Raw genomic sequence first — 19,135 nt, 5'->3', positions numbered from 1 at the left:
CGAGATATGGCAGCGTGGGTTGTGGCAAGCTGGGGTAAAATGGACATGCAGGAGAGACGTGGATAGACGTAATGCGAGGCTGGTGCGATGACCGCCTGCATAGGACAGGGCCGAGCGACCGAATTCGAGGGTCAAAGCGCGGCGACGACGTCAATGCCGGGCACCACCAGCACCTTCACTTGAGGTCCAACATGGACATTGGTCTTGATATTGTGGCATTCACTCGTGCTAGATACTTGGATATCCTTCTCTGTCGTGAAACAACTGTGCGAGCAGCACGCAACTATTGCGAATGAGCTGACGAGTCTTCTCTTGTCGCCTGGGCAGATCTTGGATGCAACGGGTAATGCTCGCAATGCGCTGAGCCCAATGAGGCGACTGTAGGGCAGCACACAGGATACGAAGGCGCTCGTCTCGAGCAACTTGTACGCTTAACTGGGATGCACCCTCAAGCATGTATTGTTGTCGAACTTTATCGTCAATTCAAAGTTCTGCGAACACCTTCAGGGTATTCAGGTACAGCCGAGCTCATTCACGTTCCTGCCATGCACGACCGGAGCACACCATCTTTGTACCTACGATAATGGAAATGGCATAGCTTTTCACATATTACGCATCTCACTTGCATACCGTGGAATGAGTGTATTATAGAGATTTAAATTTTTGGCTCCGCTTGCGCAGAATAGTGGTGTAGTCTAAGAGGCGGATATAAGTCCTTCATTAAATACCAGTCTAGAGAGGTTTACCGGTGCATATGAAAAACAAGACAAAACGGAACAAGCCCGGACGCCCTTGCCCGTCTTGGTGTGTATGAGGCACGCCCAACGCCTGCCATCCCGTCTCGAGAGGGATGGACGAAAACCCATGGAAAAACCACCGCCAGATAACCACGACCCGGAGATGGGAAGACTTGCAACAAACAGATATGGGCAAGTCGAAAGAAACAGGAAAACTAACGCGCTCAATGACCCGCTAGCCCATAGGGATGCCAGTAAGAAAATTTTGTGGAACAGGGTATAGGTCCTGCCTGCCGAGAACACCAGAGTAAGGATCGCACCTCATACCAGGGAAAAACTGAACAGGTCTGCAGACTACAGTGACCCAAAACCTTGCGAAGGAGGCGACCCAAAGTCAACGTAGGCTCCAGGCTGCTCAGTTTTTCCCTAGGTTGGCGTGATCGCATGTATTAGTTTTACAGTGGGGAAGATTAACCGTGACGCCGCGGTGGAGCTTGCTCAGGCGTTACGTCGGATGTATCTTCCAGGATCTGTGGGAGAACTGCGCCAGGGCCGCAACTCTATTGGACAGCAGGAGCCCACATTCCGTTGCCCATCTCGCGGTGGTTGGGATTGTAGTGGTCCGGCTCAGTGCTGTTGGGACGTCGGATGTTGTTTTGCTGGTAGTACATGCCGTTTTGTGCCTGGTATTGGGGCTCGGGGTAAACGTAGCCATTGTCTTGGGCGCCAGGGGAGGGGAGAGCCTGTTGGCCCGGTGATTGCCAGCCCATGGCGGACATGTGAGGGCTGCCGTTGGCGCTGGTGGTGCCTCCGGACTGGTTGTGGTTTGCAGATGCAGGAGGCTCAAGAATCGGCGGTGGGCCGTAGGCGGTCGGGTGAGAGGTGATCGCTGGGCGAGAGCCGCTCACGTTGGATGTGTATGACTGAGCTGTGAGCGCAGGGGAGGCACGAGGGCTGGGCTGGGGCATCTCATGACGCATGTGAGGAGGGACGTTCATACCGCCCATGTAGGCGTAGTCGGAGCCCTGGCGGTGCAGGCCAGGCATGCCACCAGGAGGCATTCCCTGTGCGGGTGAAAGAGAGAGATTGCGGTCATTGGGCGAAGGAGTGCCGAGCGGCGATGCTGTCTCGGAGTAGTCACCACCGTCGGAGCGACCGGTCCTGCTCGAGGCCGAGGCACGCGATGCGAGCGCAGCAGCAGTGGCGGCAGCGGCCTCTTCGACAGTGCCGGTGTGGTGGTTCTGGTGACGCGTCAAGGTAGTGCGACGCGTAAAAGTCTTCTGGCAGTCGGCGTAAGGGCACTTGTATGGGCGCTTGCCGGAGTGGATGCGACGATGGCGGGCCAGCGAACTGGAGTCACTGAAAGGCTTTTCGATGTTAGTTGTGAATGCAGTGCAGAACAGAATTTTCGTACCTTTCCACATCGCTCGCACATGTGAGGCTTCTCGCCAGTGTGGACACGTTGGTGAACCGTCAGGGCGGAGCGCTGAATGAACTGCTTGCCGCAGTTGGGGTAGTCGCACACGTGAGGGCGGATACCGCTGTGGATACGTTCTGCATGTTGTCAGTGCTCTGCTTTTGATGTTGGGGCCAAAGCTTCTTACCATGACGTGCGAGGTCACTGCGTCGCGCGAAGCCTTTACCACAGGTCGAGCACGCGAAGGCCTTAGGTGGACCCGTGTCCGACGCGGGGCGCCCACCGTTGTGTTGGTGTTGGACCTGCGCGTCCGCCATCTGCTGCTGCTGCTGCTGCGCGTACGCGTGCTCTGGCGGGTTGGGAATGTAATTACTGTTGTTGAGCATGGGCATGGGCGCCTGCATTTGCGAGGGCGAGGGGTAGCGCAGGCCGTTCATGTGTTGTTGGGGGATCGAGGGATACGAGGGGAGTTGCTGCTGCGGTTGTTGCGACGAGTAGCGCGACGAGTCTGACGGGTGCGGCGACACGCCACGCTCCGAGCCGTTCTCCGACTTGATGTGGCCGCCATTGAGGTAGCTCGGGGGCGCACCGAAGTGCTGGGGCTGCATTGCGTGTTGCATGGTGAGCGCTCCGTTTCCTAGGGATGCTGTTAATCTCTGGTTCAGAATCGTGTCCAACTCCATTCTCCGGTCGGCGGGATGCGCGTGACGGAAAGCGGCAAGGCACTGCAGGCCCGATGAGCAAGAGACGGGACGGTGCGCACCAAGTGAGGGTGAGAGCCTGTAAGGATGATGCAAATCAGGCGTCGGGCGAGGACGCAGCAGAGATGGCGTTGGTGAAGCGTCAGGTCGAGTCGTCGAGGGGCCGCGCGTAGGTCAATGCAGCGGATGCACTACTGAAGATGGCGATGTCAGTTGCGAGGTTGAGCGGGCGTCGTGGCAGCAGCGTCAAGGTAAAGGGTGAAAGAAGGGCGCGCCAGAAATTGTCGGTCTGGCAGTCACGCTGGCCACGTCGGAGCAGGAGAAAAGGGGAGTGGAGCGGTGAGAAGGACCTGCAGCGGGAATGCGCGGGCTGCACGGGGCGAAAGGGAATCGTGCAAAGCGGGAGTACGTACCTGAGATAGATATAGACGCGCGAGAGGGCAGGGCAGGGGATGGCGGTGATGGAGGGCGTGGTGTTGGAGAGTCTGCAGGTACTTCTTTCCTCGTTGCGCGTAGTTGCCCAGAAAGTCGTAGGGGCGCTAGAGCAGATTCGGCCTTGGGCGGATCGTCCTAGGCGCTAGTCGACAAAAAGGGACCACGATGTGCAGGCAGCGTCGCTGTCAAAGCGTCTGAAGCCCACCACACTGACACTGCGGTTTATGTAGACGAACGGCTATGCAGACACACGAAACTGCGCGTCTCACCGCAAGCAAACTGAAGAGTGGCGGGGGCGGCGCGGCGGTTCTGCTTCTCTGGCGTCCTGGCTGTCCACCTAGACAATGTGGTGACGTGACGTACAAGACACTTTGGGCCGGAGTGCTGATTAGATTGCTTCCGCCCAACAAGAGGGTCGGTATGGTCGGTAACTTTGTCGTGGACTGATGGGGGCGCTGGTCGATCGTGTTCCTCCCTAGGGCCGGCAAAAGAAAAGGTGAATCGTGGCTGCAGCAAAATCAGTTCTGCTCGCTGACTGTGTCTGAGGCTCTAGGTGATTGGTCCTAGCAGTCTGGAGATGTGGTGCGTGTAGAGGGAACGGGCAAGCATTCTTCTGACAGCATGGAGCAGGGCACGTTCAAATACACTCGATCAATGCATCGCAGCGCACCCAGCTGTGGAGCGGCCCTATCCTTGCGTTCATCTCGCGCTCGCGACACTACAGCTTCACCAGGACCTTTCCTGTTAGCATGCCGCTGCTAGCTGTCAAGGAGCTGGGGCAGTCCTGCGACCTTGTTTGAGGCGTATGTGGCGCTTTTGTGCACAGATGAGGATCCACAAGCCGACGGTAGTCTCCAACGCCCATGTTGGACCTTACCACGCGACTGGGCTTGATGATGCATCGTGACTTGACAAGCAGCATAGAGTTGCGGCTCCGGCGTTACATGCGGTCGCCACGATACCTCACCCTCCCCTTTCCACTACCGCGCAGATTGGGTCGCAACACCAGGTGCAGCGATTCAGCGGTTCCTGGAGGCTGCTGGGATGTGGGAGCATGGGCCAGATTTGGAAGGCACATAGAAGGCCGCTAGAAGGGAGGGAAGGCACGGTGCATAGCACTTGCTTAGAACGTGCAGCAGGCGACAAGAAGCCACCAGGGGGCCAAAGCACCAGCCGGGTTTGAGACAGCGAAAAAGAAGCATAACGACTGAATAACCAACGTATTGCCTTTGCAGTCCCGCCGCCTATTGGGCCACGCTTGTCCATTTTGTGGAGGTTGGAGACTTGTGAGACACCCGGAGACGCCCCTGACCGCCGCCGAGTCAATCATTCAGGGCGCGAACGCCAGGTCTGCGTGGTCTACACCGCCACCACGAGGCCGTATCCAACGTCGTCGATGTCCATGTCCAACTGCCAACAGGGCGCCTCTGCATCCTTTGCAATGCACGGCATCTTCAAAGGGAATTCAATATCACAAAACCTCCTTCCCGGCAGGTACAGCGTGCCTGCCGCTTCCGCGTCTCTAGCACATCCTCATTAAGGCAAGTCAGGCACGTGGTTCCTCCCTCGCTCCCTTTTCCAAGCCAAGCTCTGCCCACCGACATTTGCTACCTCCTGGCTGTGTTGCGGTGAAGGGGTCCCGCATATCTTCAACTCTTTGCAGCCTGGTCGTCGGTATGCTTCCGCCAGATCCGTCTGTGCTGCGCGTCCCACCTAAAGCCAATGCCCATATTTGCCGGACCCACTCCCAGCCTCGTCGCGTTTCTGTGCCTGACACGAGCGCATCTCCAAAACAGTTGTGCACGGGGCCAGCACATCACAAAAGCATAATTTCTCTACACCGCACTCCCCAGACTCGTTCATAGACGATCGACACCGACAAGCTAAATCTTATTTCTTATTGAGTCATCATCACGCGCACACAACGCGTACTGTGCCATCTACGGCAGCTCTGCCCACAGCTGTTTCACATCCTCACCCGACATGGATTCCTGGGAGCTATTCTTGTCTCCGAATGCACGGGCGCCTCACAATCCCTTGCGCTTTGTGTCATCGCCGCAGAATATGCCACTGGCCCAGCCGGCGGTTGCGGCCCCAGCTCCTTTGACCAACGTTCCGGCGTGCGTGCCAGGATGACTTGTCGCAACCCTGCGCGTAAGGCTCACACATTGCCCGAGCGCCCTTCTGCGCAATTTCTAGAAGACGCTCGCATTGGTCAGGCTCACGGTGCGCTTCACTCGCCCACACCCTGTCTTTTCCAGAAGATTACCCCTTTCGCCGGTTGTGACTCCGAACACGAGCCCGAGAGATGACTCTGCTCAGAACCTGCATGCCGTCATCTCAGTTGGCGCCTGCTTTCTACCCGCCAGGCTACCAGCCACCCAGATTTTGGCCTCGCAACGCCTTGTTTAGCCCCTATGGGCGAATTAGACGTCGGCGGCAGCGCGTACAACTCCGACCTGCATGAAGGTGATAACGGACAACGTTCAAAATTCGGCCCTACCTTGTCGTATGATCCTACCGGCCCTGCTGTACTGGCAGTTGTGAACTATATGCGCCCCTTATGATCACGATCAACTTCCAGTTCAATTGGCAAATTACGAAGACAGTTGTTTCTGCTGAATTGTTCTGCATTCAGATATGGGATCCTGGTTGTATCCGATATTACACGTTCTATTGAAGTAAACAAAGAGATTGCCGCGTGCCTTCCGGGTGGCGTCAGTATCTGGGGTACAATATATCCAAAACGAGCTTCTTCAAAGACCGTTCTTACATGGCCCCAGGCATGGGAACATTGCCCTGCATCTGGCGCAAGTGTGCGACCTCTGGCCTGACCTGGTGAACGACCAGGACGTCGGAATTGGTCAATGTCCTAGTACCTTCCCTTCCCGCTGCCATCTAAGAAGATCTACCATCAAAGCTCCTCGTTCCGCTGCACGTGTCCGTAGGAGCGTTGCAAATGGCATCCTACGGCATGCGCGTTGTGGTACGCATCCCACATGCCGAATTAGTGGCTTGTACGCCGCTGCACTGACGAAGTCCGCTGCGCGACTGGCGCGCGGATGAGCAGAACGGTGTTGGATCTACTAATACGAAATCTGGTATACTAAACAACTAGAAATACGATGAACGCATCACTGAGCCGATCGCTATTCCACCAACAGCCCTAGACCCTCGGTACTCCGCCGGTACCGAATAACTCCATCTTCACCCGTTCGCTAGGCACGCCATAGCTCTTCAGCTTTGCCTCAACGTCGAGCATGAATTGTGTGGGTCCACAACAGTAGTACTGTGTCTTGCCATTGTCGGTATGCAGGTACTTCTTGTCAATCTTGTCCAGATTTACGCGACCTTTGATGGTGTAGTCACGGCCCTGGACTTCCCCTTCGCCCGGAGTCGACGAGTAATACACTGCATGCACGTTCTCGTTTGCTGCAGCGCATTGGTCAAAGTGCGTCTTGAAGGCACGTGTCTTTGAATTGCGTGCGCCTTGGACCCAAGTTATCGGTCGATCCGATTTCTCCGCTGTCAGGGAGTTGAAGATGGAGGTCAAAGCAGTGAGTCCGACGCCTGCTGAGATTAGAACAACGGGTGCGTCTGCATCGACCTCTTTCGTGTCGAAGAAGAATTCCCCGAATGGATGCGACACCTTCACTACGTCTCCCTTGTCCTTCGTGTCGTGTAGCAGGTTGGAGATGTAGCCCGCATGTGTCATGTGCTTTGGTTCCCCAATCTCAATCCCAGGCTCTTTCTTCACACTGATTCTCAAATACTTCTTTCCCGGCGCATCGCTCAAACTGTACTGTCTCGCCTGCCATACACCACCTTCCAGCTTGTCCACGAAAACGTTGACCGAGATGTACTGTCCAGGTTTGAACATCGGTAGTTTAAGATCCACATCCACTGGCTCGAGGTAAAACGAAGTAATCTCCTCACTCTCCTTCTCTTTCTTCGTGATGGTAAAGTCCTTCCAATCAGGCCAATACGACGTCTCTTGATACAGCTGGTCCTCCTTGCCGATCATGATATTCGCCAACTGCCAGTACGCCGCACCCCACGCCTCCAGAATCTCGGGCGTCGCAGCATCACCCAGTACCGTCTGCATCGTCTCAAGTAGATGCTTCCCGACGACATCGTATTGGTCCGGTCGAACAAACAAGCTCGCATGTTTGTGACATATGAGCTCCACTGCTGGACTCAGCTTCCCCAGGTCATCGATGTTGGCGGCGTATGCGTAAAGGGCTCCTGCGAGGGCTTGTGCTTGGTGGCCGGTCGCTTGGTGTGTGTTATTGAAGACGTTCTTCAGTTCGGGGTGTGCGGAGAGTAGGTCGTGGTAGAACTTTGTTGTTATGGTGTTGCCATGTTCCGCAAGGACGGGGACTGTCGATTTGATGGTCTGCACTTGCGATGGGGTTAATGCGCCCATTTTTGCGGGTGTTCGATGGAGATTATCTGGGAGGTATGGAATATCGGGTGCGAAATTGAGTGGTGGTCGTTGTTGTTCTGTCATGAATTTTCCTAGGAGTACAATAAATGACACACACCACAAAAACCAAAACAACACAACTGTATGATATCGACAAATGAAATCGAAATCCCACGCGACTAAATATCTCTCCCCTCCCCTCCCACATACGAACACGCCATTTCCCACTCCCTGCAACTCCCGCTGAGTTGCGCATCTCCGCGGTGATGCACTTCCTTCCAGCAAGCAACCAGGATATATCGAACGATGAGAATAGTCCGATGGGCCCACATTGCAGAAGCGTGACAGGAATTTCGCGGGCTCACAATAGCCTCGAAGCGTCCGTCTAGTAAGTGCGATCGGATATTACGTATAGTACACGTGTGAGTGATGGATTTCGTCGTATCCGGGCGCCCGCGGCTTTTCCGCTGCACGGCTACAGGGATGACGCGCGCGTGAGGATGTTCAGGTACGAAGTGCGTCAACGCGCGAAAGCTACGATAGGACTAGACTCCGATATGCGACAACGTTTTCAATCGCATGTCTAGATTCGTGACGGGAATGTCGTAGTAGACCGCTGGAGTTAGTCATCCTGAGGTCGTTTCGCCGCAACTTTCTATATCGGGCATCGATGTTTTGCAAGTGCCCTGTCATGTCGACGTCCGCACCAGACTCTGCAAACCGATTTGAAGTTCTATAGCTATGTGTACAGGAACCTCATAGTTTTTGATGGCCTCTGATGATGCAGTCGCAGTGTTCGTGACTAAAAGTCACACCATCACCATCCGATGGTTCCTCGCAACTCGCCTCCGAAATGCCGACTTCTTCCGAAGGCAACGCTGCACCTAGATGCAGGAACGCTCTGAGGTAATCAGCCGTTTCTGAAAGTCTGCTGATGGGTTGGTAATGCCCTGTGACGATGTCTGTACATTTGCCTCACGAATTGGGGTTTCTCCGCGGGAGAGGTAGAGTGCGTGCGAATGACGCGTCTTGGCAGGCTCAAGGCTCAAGAGTCTGTGGTAACTCTGTCGACGCCCGCAATCAACGGATTTTGGCAAGTTGCCTGATTCGGACTACGCCGACCAACGCACACCAGCATACGGCTCCTCGCAAACCAAGTCCGCACACGCTTGTTGCGGGACCATCAAGGAAATCATCGTTTAGCATTTCTGCTCTTTTCGTCAAGATTGCTACAATAGCTGGGGTATTGACTGAGGCTGGCAGGTGCACACGGCAAGCAATCTGTCGTGCGAACGCGACGCGTCACGGTCGCGCGACTGCACCAGCAGCTCCCCCGTGCACTCGTCGTCGCGACGTGTCATCTAACATCATATGCAGTTTACCGCAACACACATTCTTACTCATCGATTGAGAAATACTGCAATGCGTTGCGACAGTTGAACCCGCATCTGTGGGCACACATAACGAGTGGGCTCATGCTTTTTGTATCCGTCCAGATAATCTCAACGGTTCCCTGGGGATTCCAGACAGCTCAACCATGCGAATGTTTGATGTGGGTTCCGAGACAGGAAAGTGCTCGGCGACATCGATGTCCGACCATACGGTTTTGGTGTTGCAAAGCTGGAGCAATGATTTCCATTTGAAAGGAAGTATAGCAGCGACGCCACTCCATGGAAGACATTAGTCGGCGTTTCAAGTGTTTAGACTACGATATCGCAACGCAGTCATGAATAGATCTGCTGTAATTTTACAGACACCAGCGCCCATTGTTTCTTCGCATTGTAGTTTTGAGAAGGCAGGTCGCGAACAGCAGACCAAGAAAGAGATGGCAAGTCGTATCAGTGTGCTCGGTTCATCGCGAGTCTCTCAATTGATTTTTGAGAAAGCGAAGTCGCGAACACATGAGAAAAGCGACCAGTCCTTTTGGAAGAGCAGACCGCGGAAGATCGAACAAGTCGTATCGCCATCCCCAGACCATGGCGGTTTGGGACCGAGTTTTGAGGAGGAAGAATGCAAATACATGCATTTTCTTTGTCTTCCTTTTGGAAAAGAAGTCCAAGGGAGATGTAATAACATGTCGTTGTTCCAGTGTTCATTCCATATCTTTGGCATGCTTTTGAAAAGGGAAACGCACACACATTGGTTCGTGAGGGTACGGTTTTTGGAAGAGAAGACCGAAAAAGTGAGGATAGGCCATCTTGACGTTGTTAGACCATGGGGTTGTCTAAGATGATTTTTAGGGAGACAGTGGCGAAGACATTGAATCCCAGTATGTAACTTTTTGGAAAAGCAGGCCGAGGAAGAGAGAACAGCCATGGGGCTGTGTCCACGAACTTTGAATTTTGAATCTTAAGACATAATAATTTAAAGAGAAGAAGAGACAGATCAACGAGGGGTTTATATACACATCTGCCCGCGCTGACACGTGATTCCACACTCTTACCCAGTTTCGCAGACACAGCCCCGGTGCCGCCACACTTCATCCTCTGCCCTTTCCCTGCAGCCATAGCGAAAAACCAAACACCCTAGAGCCTACATCGACGTTAGGTCACCTACTTTGCATGTCTTTGTGTTGCTGTAGTCTGCAGACCTGTTTAGATTTTTTTCCTTGAGGAAGGTAATTATAAGGATCAGTGCGGAAGATTAGTGCATGTGATGTGCAGTCTCCGCACTGACATGGATGTCTATATAAACCCCGTCTCTCATATCTACGACCTTCCTTCTATAATATCATCTCCACGCTTTCTCCAAAATGAGGATTATTCTGCAATATGGCAGATCACCAAAAAATTCCAACGTAATCACCATATGCGAAAGATTCAAAAAGCATTACGCGCAATTCGATGTGTGCGAGTCTTCCTCGTCTTCTCCCTACGCTTCATCCACCAAAAATGCGCCTTGACCTGGCTTCGATCCATTCGACCGTCTTTTCCTGAAACTTTTCGACGATTTCCACATGTCTGGAAACAAAAAGATTACCACCAGCACTTGTATGTGTGCGGAAGACCAAAACTGTCGACCGCTTCACTTGATGTGTGCGAGTCTTCCGGTTCTCCTCCCTCCACTCGATTACCAAAAGAAGTTGGACGTGTCTCGAATGTTCGACACCACCGCCCTTTCCAGATTAAGCATGGAAGGACCACATGTCTGAGAAGGAGAAACAAAAGATTAAACGCCATCGCTTTCATGTGCGGAGCACTAGAGTCACCGGAAAAAATTGGTAATATCATGAACATGTGCGGGTCGTCTTCCTGCTCTTGAAATACCAAATCAGATTTGTCAAATTCCGATGTGTCTGTCCTCTTCCTGATTCCGAGATATTGATCAAAATCTTGACACAGATGGGGCATGTTTCTGAAACCACAACAATGGCTACGCATGTGCGATTCAAAATGCCAGCAATCCCCCCCGATGAGAAGAAGACTGAGAGAGCACGACGTCATGGTGCAGAACACAAAACGATGATGATTATGAGGAGTTATGGGGTTGAACGCGAGATGTATGTGCATGATGTCGGCGTTGGCGAGAGACAGGAGATCATGATATCTTCTGGCGTGCTTTTTGATACACCGAGAGCAGAGAACGCACCATCAAAGGCTTGATCTATCTTTTTGGTAAAGAAAAGAGGAGAGGTAGTTTGACTTAGAAAGACAGAAAGTACGACAGGTATTTATACATCGGGGGTATCGATCACGTCCTGAGCCTTGAGAATGTCAAAACAAACCGTCGTGTTTCGATGGAGTATCGACGAAAGAAAATATCATGTGCAACATGTAAAATCCGAGTGGCGGAAGAGTATCCCACGAAGACATACACACTCACAACATCCACAAAGCATTTCGTTCCCTCAACTCTCAAAAATCATAAAAAAAGTTTTCGATGGGCATCAATCAAAACCCATATACTATAGTACAAACCATCATATCCTAATCATCCCATCCCGTCCTTTCCATACCATATCCATACCACATCCACCACAAGCCTCCCTCTAACGATAATCATTAGAGTTATAGCTCGGCCTATTGCCTTGATATCCTCCTCCTCCACCGCCACGATGTCCACCACGTCCACCTCTTCCTCCACGACCACCCCTGTCATCCCTCGGCGGGCGGTCATTGTAAGGGTTGTTTCCTTGGTATCCACCACCGCCGCCTCCTCCTCCTCCACTGCGACCTAGGATCTCGTCTGCGGGGCGGTAAAACCGCTCGTCTCTCAATGAGCTGTTGTTGGGTGCGTGGTGTGGCGGCGGGGCACCATGTTGCTGACCTCCACCGTTCATCCAAGCTGGACGCTGAGTGACTGGTGGAGGGATGGGAGGAGCACCGCCTTGCCAGCCTCCTACACCGGGTGGAGGTACCCAACCGGGTGGTGGGGGAGGGAAGTTGCCAGGAAAGGGAGGCGCAAAGTTACCGCCGGGGAAGGGAGGAGCAAAGTTCTGCGGGGGTGGAGGACCGCCGTAGCCACCTTGGTTGCCACCGTATCCGCCACGGTTGTTGTCCCAACCACCACCTCCACGACCGTTTTGGTAGCCGCCTCGTCCACCGCCATTGTTGTAGTTGTCGTTGCCGCGACGGTCGTTGTTGTAGCCGCCGCCTCGGTCATTGTTGTAGTTTCCACGGTAACCTCCACCTCCTCGGCCACGGCCGCCGCGGAAGCCACCGCGTTCGTTGGAGCGACGGACTGATTCGGCTTCACCGGGGCTGAGAGCTGGCTTGGGCATGATGACGCCTTCGAGGAGGGCGGACTTGTGGGCGCGGGTGTTGCTCACGCTGGGCATTTCGTAGTATACTCTGTATGGCTGTTAGTACTGTCTGGATGTAAAGTTGATAGAATTTCGAACATACCTCATTGACCGATCTTGAGTAATCTCAAACTCCGTGATACCATCTGCATCAAAAGGCGGCACGAGTTGACTGTCCATAACAAATAGATCATGCGGCTCAATCTCTCCATGGAGCGCGCGGCTCTTGGCGGGATCGATCTTGTACTTCTGCTCTCCCTTGCGGTAAAGAGCCTTCTCAACATCGTCGAATAGGCCGCTTTCTTGGGAGAACATGAGTGTCTCTTTGCCGAACTCGTTACGCTTTCTCTCGTCATCAGAGAGCTCAGGGTACTTGGTTGCCATGGCATCTAGTAGTCGCTTCGAGTCGATGAAGGGCAAGATGGCAACACCCTGCCAGGCGAACTTCTTTCCGTTCAGATCGATAGGGAAGTCTGGAGGATAGAAGTCGACGATAGAACTTTGAGGATCTTCCATGAGTACACGGAAGGGTTCGGGGATGGCGTGGTTTGATGCGGCGGGCAAGACACCCATAAGTTGCTCGTACGGGTGGAACGGTGTGCCCTTCTCGAAGAGCTTGCGGGGATCCATGTCTTCGAGACCGACAAAGTCTGCAGCGAAGGGAGCGTAGTGGTGAGGGAAATACCATGTCCACGATGGGCAACCTTGCATGTAGTATGCCAACACCCAGCAGAGACCCTCGGCGTACTGACGCGCGACCTTATTACGGAAGGCAATGTCGTTGGGGTCAACGCCGAACTTCTGTTCATAGTAACGCTCCTCGTAGCCTTCCTCCCAAAGCATGATGGTGTCTTCTACAGTGCCGTCGTCGTTCTTCTTCGGCTCGGCAGCCTGGGCGGGTGGGTCCGGGATGACGGGCGTATTGCGACCGGGTGTGCCGTTGTCGGCGTCCTCAACCTCATCTGCCTTGCGCTTTCCAAGGTGAACGGTTTCGGTTTCAGCAGCGATTTCCGACGCAGGCTCAGAAGCTGGGGTCGGTTCAGACTCGGGTGCAGCGGTGCCATCGGCCTTGGCCTTCATGAGCTCCTTGAGTCGAGCAGCAGCGCTCTTGTTGGATTGGGCGTCACGGGTGTGCATGATGTCCTTGTGCACATCGCGCACTTCCTTTGACTGTGCATCCTTGGGGTCGAAGAATACAATACCTGCGCTGGTATACGTGTCGGTACTCTCCTTCGCACGCTTGAAGCCAGGTGGGCCGCTTGCTTCAGTTCGTTGGCGCTTGTTGCCGTTCTGCTGTGCTTCGCGCCTAGCCCTGTTTGCTGCCTGGCGATCAGAGACTTCCTTTCGCTTCTTGAATATGCCAGCCTCTCGAGTCGCTAGGGCGGAGAGAATCTGCTGCACACGGCGCATGTCTGGGAAACCATCTTTGGTCACGTAGTCATCCATTTCAGCGGCAAGATCTCGCCAGATGCTGATGAGCAAGTCGATACCTTGATCTCTGATCTCAAGACTAGGCAAATGTGGCAAGAAATCGTTACCGACAAAGAAACACATAAAGACCCAGTCATCGAGGGAGCGTTCTAGATCGTATTTGAACTTGCGCTTTGGCGTCTCCATTTCGACTGCCAGGTATTCGCGCAGAATGTTGGTATGCAGCCAGATGAAGGGCTTGAGTTGGTGCTCAGAGGTGGCCCACTCTTCGGCAGCTTCTTCTTCGGTGAGCTTCTTGCCGTCGTCGGGGAATTCACAGTTGTTGCGGATATGTCCCTTACGGCCACAGCGCGTGCAGACCTTGTCCTTACCCGAGTCGTAGAAGACATCTTCTCTGAGAACACGGAAATAAGGCTCATGGGTAGCAAGACTCAACATGATCAAATCGGCGTCCAAGCCGTAGATAACGTGCGAGGTGTTGGGGTCATGAGTAGGCATGGAACGCTGCGAGCGGATAAAGTTCATGATCTTGTGTTCACCTTCACCCGGCACAGACGCATCGGAAATGATGACTTTCATGTCCTTCCACGAGGGGTCGGTTGTGAACTTGTAGGCACACCAGTATTGAAGACTCTCGGCAAGGAGATGCATGAAGGGTGTACCGGGGGTGATTGCATTGGAGTCCCAGGTCTTTTCGATGACCTCTTCGAGACTGGAGATGTCCTCGCCACGACTAGCTTTTTGCGAGTTGAGCATTTTCTGGAACTCAGCGCGCTCGTCGTCCTTTTCCTTTGCCTCTTTGGCGGCACGGAAACGACGCGAACGCTGCTGGTTCATCTTGGCACGAGGCGCAACACCATCGACTGCCATGTAGAGAAGCTTACGGGGACGGACCATGCCGACACAGCGATCAGTGTATTCAAAGATGGCCATCATCATGTCGGCCTCGGTCTTGGGCGCAGGCTTATCTTCGGGATGCGAGCAAGGATGCACGATGCCGTTCATGTCGAGGTAGAGGTTGTCGAACTCTTCGCCGTTGGGGTTGGGGCCGGTGCGGTCTACGGGAATGACATTGTCGCCGACCTTCTTGGGCAACTCCTCCTGCACAGTTGAGACGATCTTGGGGTATTTCTGGCTAAGCCAGCGGAACATGGCTGGGACACCCATGATGGCGGTAGGCGCTCGGTGGCGCGCGACGTGTGAGGGTGAAGGGTGGCTATAGTGAGACTGTAGCTGGAGGGTAGTAGTGCGAGTGCGATTGCGATGAGTGCGAGAGCGCGTGTACTAGTAGTCTGGAGTGTTTGGTAGTGCTGCGACGATGCGCAGTGGAAAGAAAAAGACTGCCTGATGGCGATGAAAGGCCTTTCCTCCTCTTGAAGTGCCGGATGCGATATCCAGTGCCGCAATATGATTCCTAGTGCCGCAATCTCCGTGGGTGCGCGATCACCGAATTTGCGCACGATGGTTGATGGGAGGTGGTGATGGGGAGAGAGAGGGAGAGGGAGCGGCGATGGAAGACGCGCTCTTTCCTTAGCATCGCGGCCGGGACCCTGAAGGTCGCGGTTTTGCCGACTCGCCGACCTGCAGGGATGTGGAGGAGCCGCGAGCCCGTGCGCCAAATTATACGTGGAGCTCCACACCACGAGGCCTGCAATACAACGGCACGACTACGTTGCCTATGGGAGAGTCACATGCATGACTAAACACTGTCTACCTATCTACCATGAAGCCATAATCCTGCCAATCCTCCAAGATGATGCGCGTTCTCGAGGCCAATGCGCCTCCGAAGCAGACGGCAACCGACACCATCAGCACTCTTAGTGGGAGGCTGACGAGCGCAAGCCTCCTTGAAGACCGTCGCGCTGCCATTCTCGGCCTCCGGAGCTTCGCCAAACAATATCCCGCCTCGGTCGCTTCGGGCGCGCTCAAAGGGCTCATCGCCTCGCTGACTAAAGATGGCGACGACGTCGACACGCTCAAGGTGGTGCTCGAGACCCTGCTCATGCTCTTTCACCCAGACGAGACCAGTCACGAGGCCTCGGAAGAGTTGGAGTTGCTGCTGGCCGACCAATTCTCACAAGTAGGTCCTGTCCTGCTACACATCTACTAGTGCTGAGCTTATGATAGCGGCAAGACAACATCACTCTCTTGCTTGATCTCCTAGACAAGCCCGACTTCTACTCCCGCCTCTACTCGCTGCAACTGATACGCGCAATCTCCCTCGCCCGCCCCCAACGAACCCAGGAATGCGTCCTCACAGCCCCCGGCGGCATCGAGCGCCTGGTAGCCACCTTGGACGACCCCCGCGATGCCATCCGTAACGAAGCCCTCGTCGTCCTCACCGACCTGTCCCGAACCTCTGCCGAACTCCAGAAGCTCTTTGTCTTCGAAGATGCCTTTACCAAGGTCTTCAACATGATACATGCCGATGGCGGCCTTACTCAGGGCGGGATCGTGGTTCAAGATTGCTTGAGTCTGCTGGCTATCCTCATACGCTTCAACGTATCCAATCAGACGAACATAAGAGAGATGGGCCATGTCGCGAGGTTTTCCGCGCTGCTACCCGGCGGCAACAAGCCGAAGAAGGCACGCGCAAGTGCTGAAGAAGAGGATGGATGGGTCAGTCCGCAGAGCGACAAGAACATCTGGGGACTGCTCGCCATAATGCGCATGTTCCTCGTCAAGGGCAGTCCGGGCACACTGCAGAACCAGAACGTCTTCCAGCAGCATGGCCTCGTCCGTCAACTACTCAACATTGCTTTCGACCCTGCAACCGCCATGCCTATCAAGATCGAGGCTCTCAACACGTGCGCGGATCTGATTAGAGGCAACGCTCGGCTCCAAGAAGGATTCGCTCAAGAGCAGGTCAGGCCCATTGTTGAGCCCCCTACGAATGGCGTCACTTCTCCTAACGGCGTACCTTCCGTATACGTTATTGAAGCGCTTCTGAACCTGGTCCTTTTTCCAGCGCCGAACGACCTGTTCGACCTGCGCAATGCAGGATGCGAGTGCATCAAGGCCTACTTCTTCAACCACAGACACATACAAGAACACTTCCTTAACCGAGCTATCGGTGGTCACGAAGGCGGCGACGAAACAGCCAATGCTCTTACAATCTTAATGGCCGGACCCCAGGTTCCCCCAACTGGCGACCCATACAGAATCTGGTTTGCCTCAAATTTAATCTACCACCTCATCTTTGATGACTATCAAGCGAAAGACACTCTTATGGGGGTCAAGGAAGGAGATGCAGAGAGCGGTGAAGAGGTCGTCACGTGTATACAAACGCTTACGGCGAATCTCATCGCAAGCCTTCAACTCGGGGAAGATGAGCGCATATCGGTAGCCTATTTAATGCTATTGCTAGGCTGGCTATTTGAGGATGCCGCTGCAGTAGATGATTTCTTGGGAGAAGCCAGCAGTCTGCAAAGTCTGGTACAAGCCGTCCTAACCCCTGGAGAAGACCGAGTCATGATTCGCGGTCTTTGTGCTGCACTGCTGGGAGTCGTATACGAATTTTCAACAAGGGACTCACCTGTGCCACGACGCGAACTACAACCAGTTCTCATGACGAAGCTCGGTCGTGACAAATACCTGGACGCCATCACCGGATTACGACGTCATCCGCTCGTACGAGACTTTGAGGTCTTGCCCCGGACTGCCGGCGGAGGTGGTGGTTTGCCGGACATCTTTTTCGACGAAGCCTTTGTAGACTTCCTAAAGGACAACTTCAGCCGACTATCGCGGGCCATCGATCGCAATCCGAATATCGAACAGCACCAGTCACATGATGGTGTTGACAGGGATGTAGTCGATGCGCTTCGTGGTGAGAGTAACGAGAAGGAGCAAACTATCCAAGAGCTCAAAGCACAACTCATGACCTTGGAGCAAAAGATAGACCAGGAGCAGGCCGAGCATCGCAAGACCCAGCAATCGGCCGAGGAGCAACGCAGTACCCTGAAGCGCATCAACGACAAATTGCACGATGATCTCGACAAGGAGGTTGCGAAGAAGGATCGTGAGCATCGTCAAGCCTTGCTGGAGATGGAGAACAAGTACAATCTTCAAATCGTTGCGCTTAACAACAAGGTGCAACAAGCGAGCAAGGACGCCAATCTAGCTATCGCAAAGGTCAGACAAGAGTACGACGAGCAGCTCCACGACGCACACAGGACACGCACCGAATTAGAGCGTCGATTAGGCGCCTCAGAGAAGGCCCGCCAAGAAGCCATCGAAAACATCCGCAACCTCGAACATACACTCATACAAACCCGCACCGAAGTCGCCACTATCACCGAATCCCTGCGCAACGCACAAACGCATGTACAGAACAGCGAAGCCCAGCTTCAGATCCTTACAGAGGAGAAAGAGACGCAGCTCAGAGAACTCGAAGAAGAGAAAGAGACTCAACTCAAACAACTCAGAGAAGAGACAGAGCAGTCCAAATCCACACTCGAAGCCCAACTCAAGCAATCCACATCCGAAAAGTCTGCCCTCCAATCCACCATCGACAAGCTCAAAGCCGAGAACCAGGATCTTAAAACCAAGGCGCAGGACCAGACTTGGAAGGTCAAAGAAGCGGAGGAGAAATTACGGAAAGCTGAAGCCGCCGCAAGGTCTACCAACCAGAAGGGTAAGGCTGGAGGTGCGACCGAAAAGGAACTCAAAGATCTCAAAGAGAAACTGCGTAAAGCGGAAGAAGCGGAGAAGGAGAAGGCGACGGAGCTTGAGGACCTCATTATGGTGCTGGCTGATCTTGAGGAGAAGAGGACGAAAGATAAGGTATGTTGTTTACACTTTGGTGAAGAGTCGATGAGAGATGGGGCTAATGATTGTAGGAACGGCTTAAGGCTCTCGGAGAGGAGGTTTCGGATGCGGAAGATGATGACGACGACGATGATGAGGATGAAGAGGATAGTGATGAGGAAGAGGATGATGATGAGGACGACGAAGAAGCGGAGAAGAAGAAGTAGACTGGTTCGATTAAACGCAAATCGATCCGTCTTCGCTATCCATCAAGAGCTTTGTTTTCGGGTCTACATCGAATGGATCTGTAGCCGCATACGAAAGATATCACCTGTGGAATGTATCTATCCTCAATGTACCACACTGTGAAGCGTCAGTCAGGTACTTTATCTTTATACTCACGATGAAGCAGGTCGCTGTGGGTGGCTTTTGGGATAAAGTTTCGGTGATGCGATTTCCTCCAGGCACATAGTTTTGACAAGATTCAGCGTTGGACAAGTC

At 53.7% G+C, this 19,135-nt stretch overlaps 4 protein-coding genes across 4 annotated transcripts; 1 reads left to right on the top strand and 3 right to left on the bottom strand.

The window, feature by feature from the left end:
* Positions 1 to 1,297: 1,297 nt before the first annotated feature.
* Positions 1,298 to 2,837, bottom strand: J4E88_003627 (uncharacterized protein; the record flags this gene model as incomplete). Its single annotated transcript, XM_049397276.1, has 4 exons — positions 1,298 to 2,104; positions 2,152 to 2,291; positions 2,342 to 2,808; positions 2,833 to 2,837. 4 exons carry the CDS (start codon positions 2,835 to 2,837, stop codon positions 1,298 to 1,300), a joined length of 1,419 nt encoding a protein of 472 aa, XP_049256664.1.
* A 3,619-nt stretch (positions 2,838 to 6,456) lies between these two features.
* Positions 6,457 to 7,716, bottom strand: J4E88_003626 (uncharacterized protein; the record flags this gene model as incomplete). The annotated part of the gene is made up of 1 exon (XM_049397275.1): positions 6,457 to 7,716. One exon carries the CDS (start codon positions 7,714 to 7,716, stop codon positions 6,457 to 6,459), a length of 1,260 nt encoding a protein of 419 aa, XP_049256663.1.
* A 3,988-nt stretch (positions 7,717 to 11,704) lies between these two features.
* J4E88_003625 (uncharacterized protein) lies at positions 11,705 to 15,055 on the bottom strand (the record flags this gene model as incomplete). The annotated part of the gene is made up of 2 exons (XM_049397274.1): positions 11,705 to 12,506; positions 12,561 to 15,055. 2 exons carry the CDS (start codon positions 15,053 to 15,055, stop codon positions 11,705 to 11,707), a joined length of 3,297 nt encoding a protein of 1,098 aa, XP_049256662.1.
* A 586-nt stretch (positions 15,056 to 15,641) lies between these two features.
* J4E88_003624 (uncharacterized protein) lies at positions 15,642 to 18,861 on the top strand (the record flags this gene model as incomplete). The annotated part of the gene is made up of 3 exons (XM_049397273.1): positions 15,642 to 15,968; positions 16,016 to 18,670; positions 18,727 to 18,861. 3 exons carry the CDS (start codon positions 15,642 to 15,644, stop codon positions 18,859 to 18,861), a joined length of 3,117 nt encoding a protein of 1,038 aa, XP_049256661.1.
* Between the last annotated feature and the right edge of the window lie 274 nt (positions 18,862 to 19,135).

Source organism: Alternaria novae-zelandiae (genome assembly GCF_023758075.1).
Source record: "Alternaria novae-zelandiae strain BMP 2774 chromosome Unknown scaffold_6, whole genome shotgun sequence".
NCBI lineage: Eukaryota > Fungi > Ascomycota > Dothideomycetes > Pleosporales > Pleosporaceae > Alternaria > Alternaria novae-zelandiae.
Note: the sequence above shows the minus strand (reverse complement) of the source record. Positions and strands in the feature narration are given on the sequence as shown.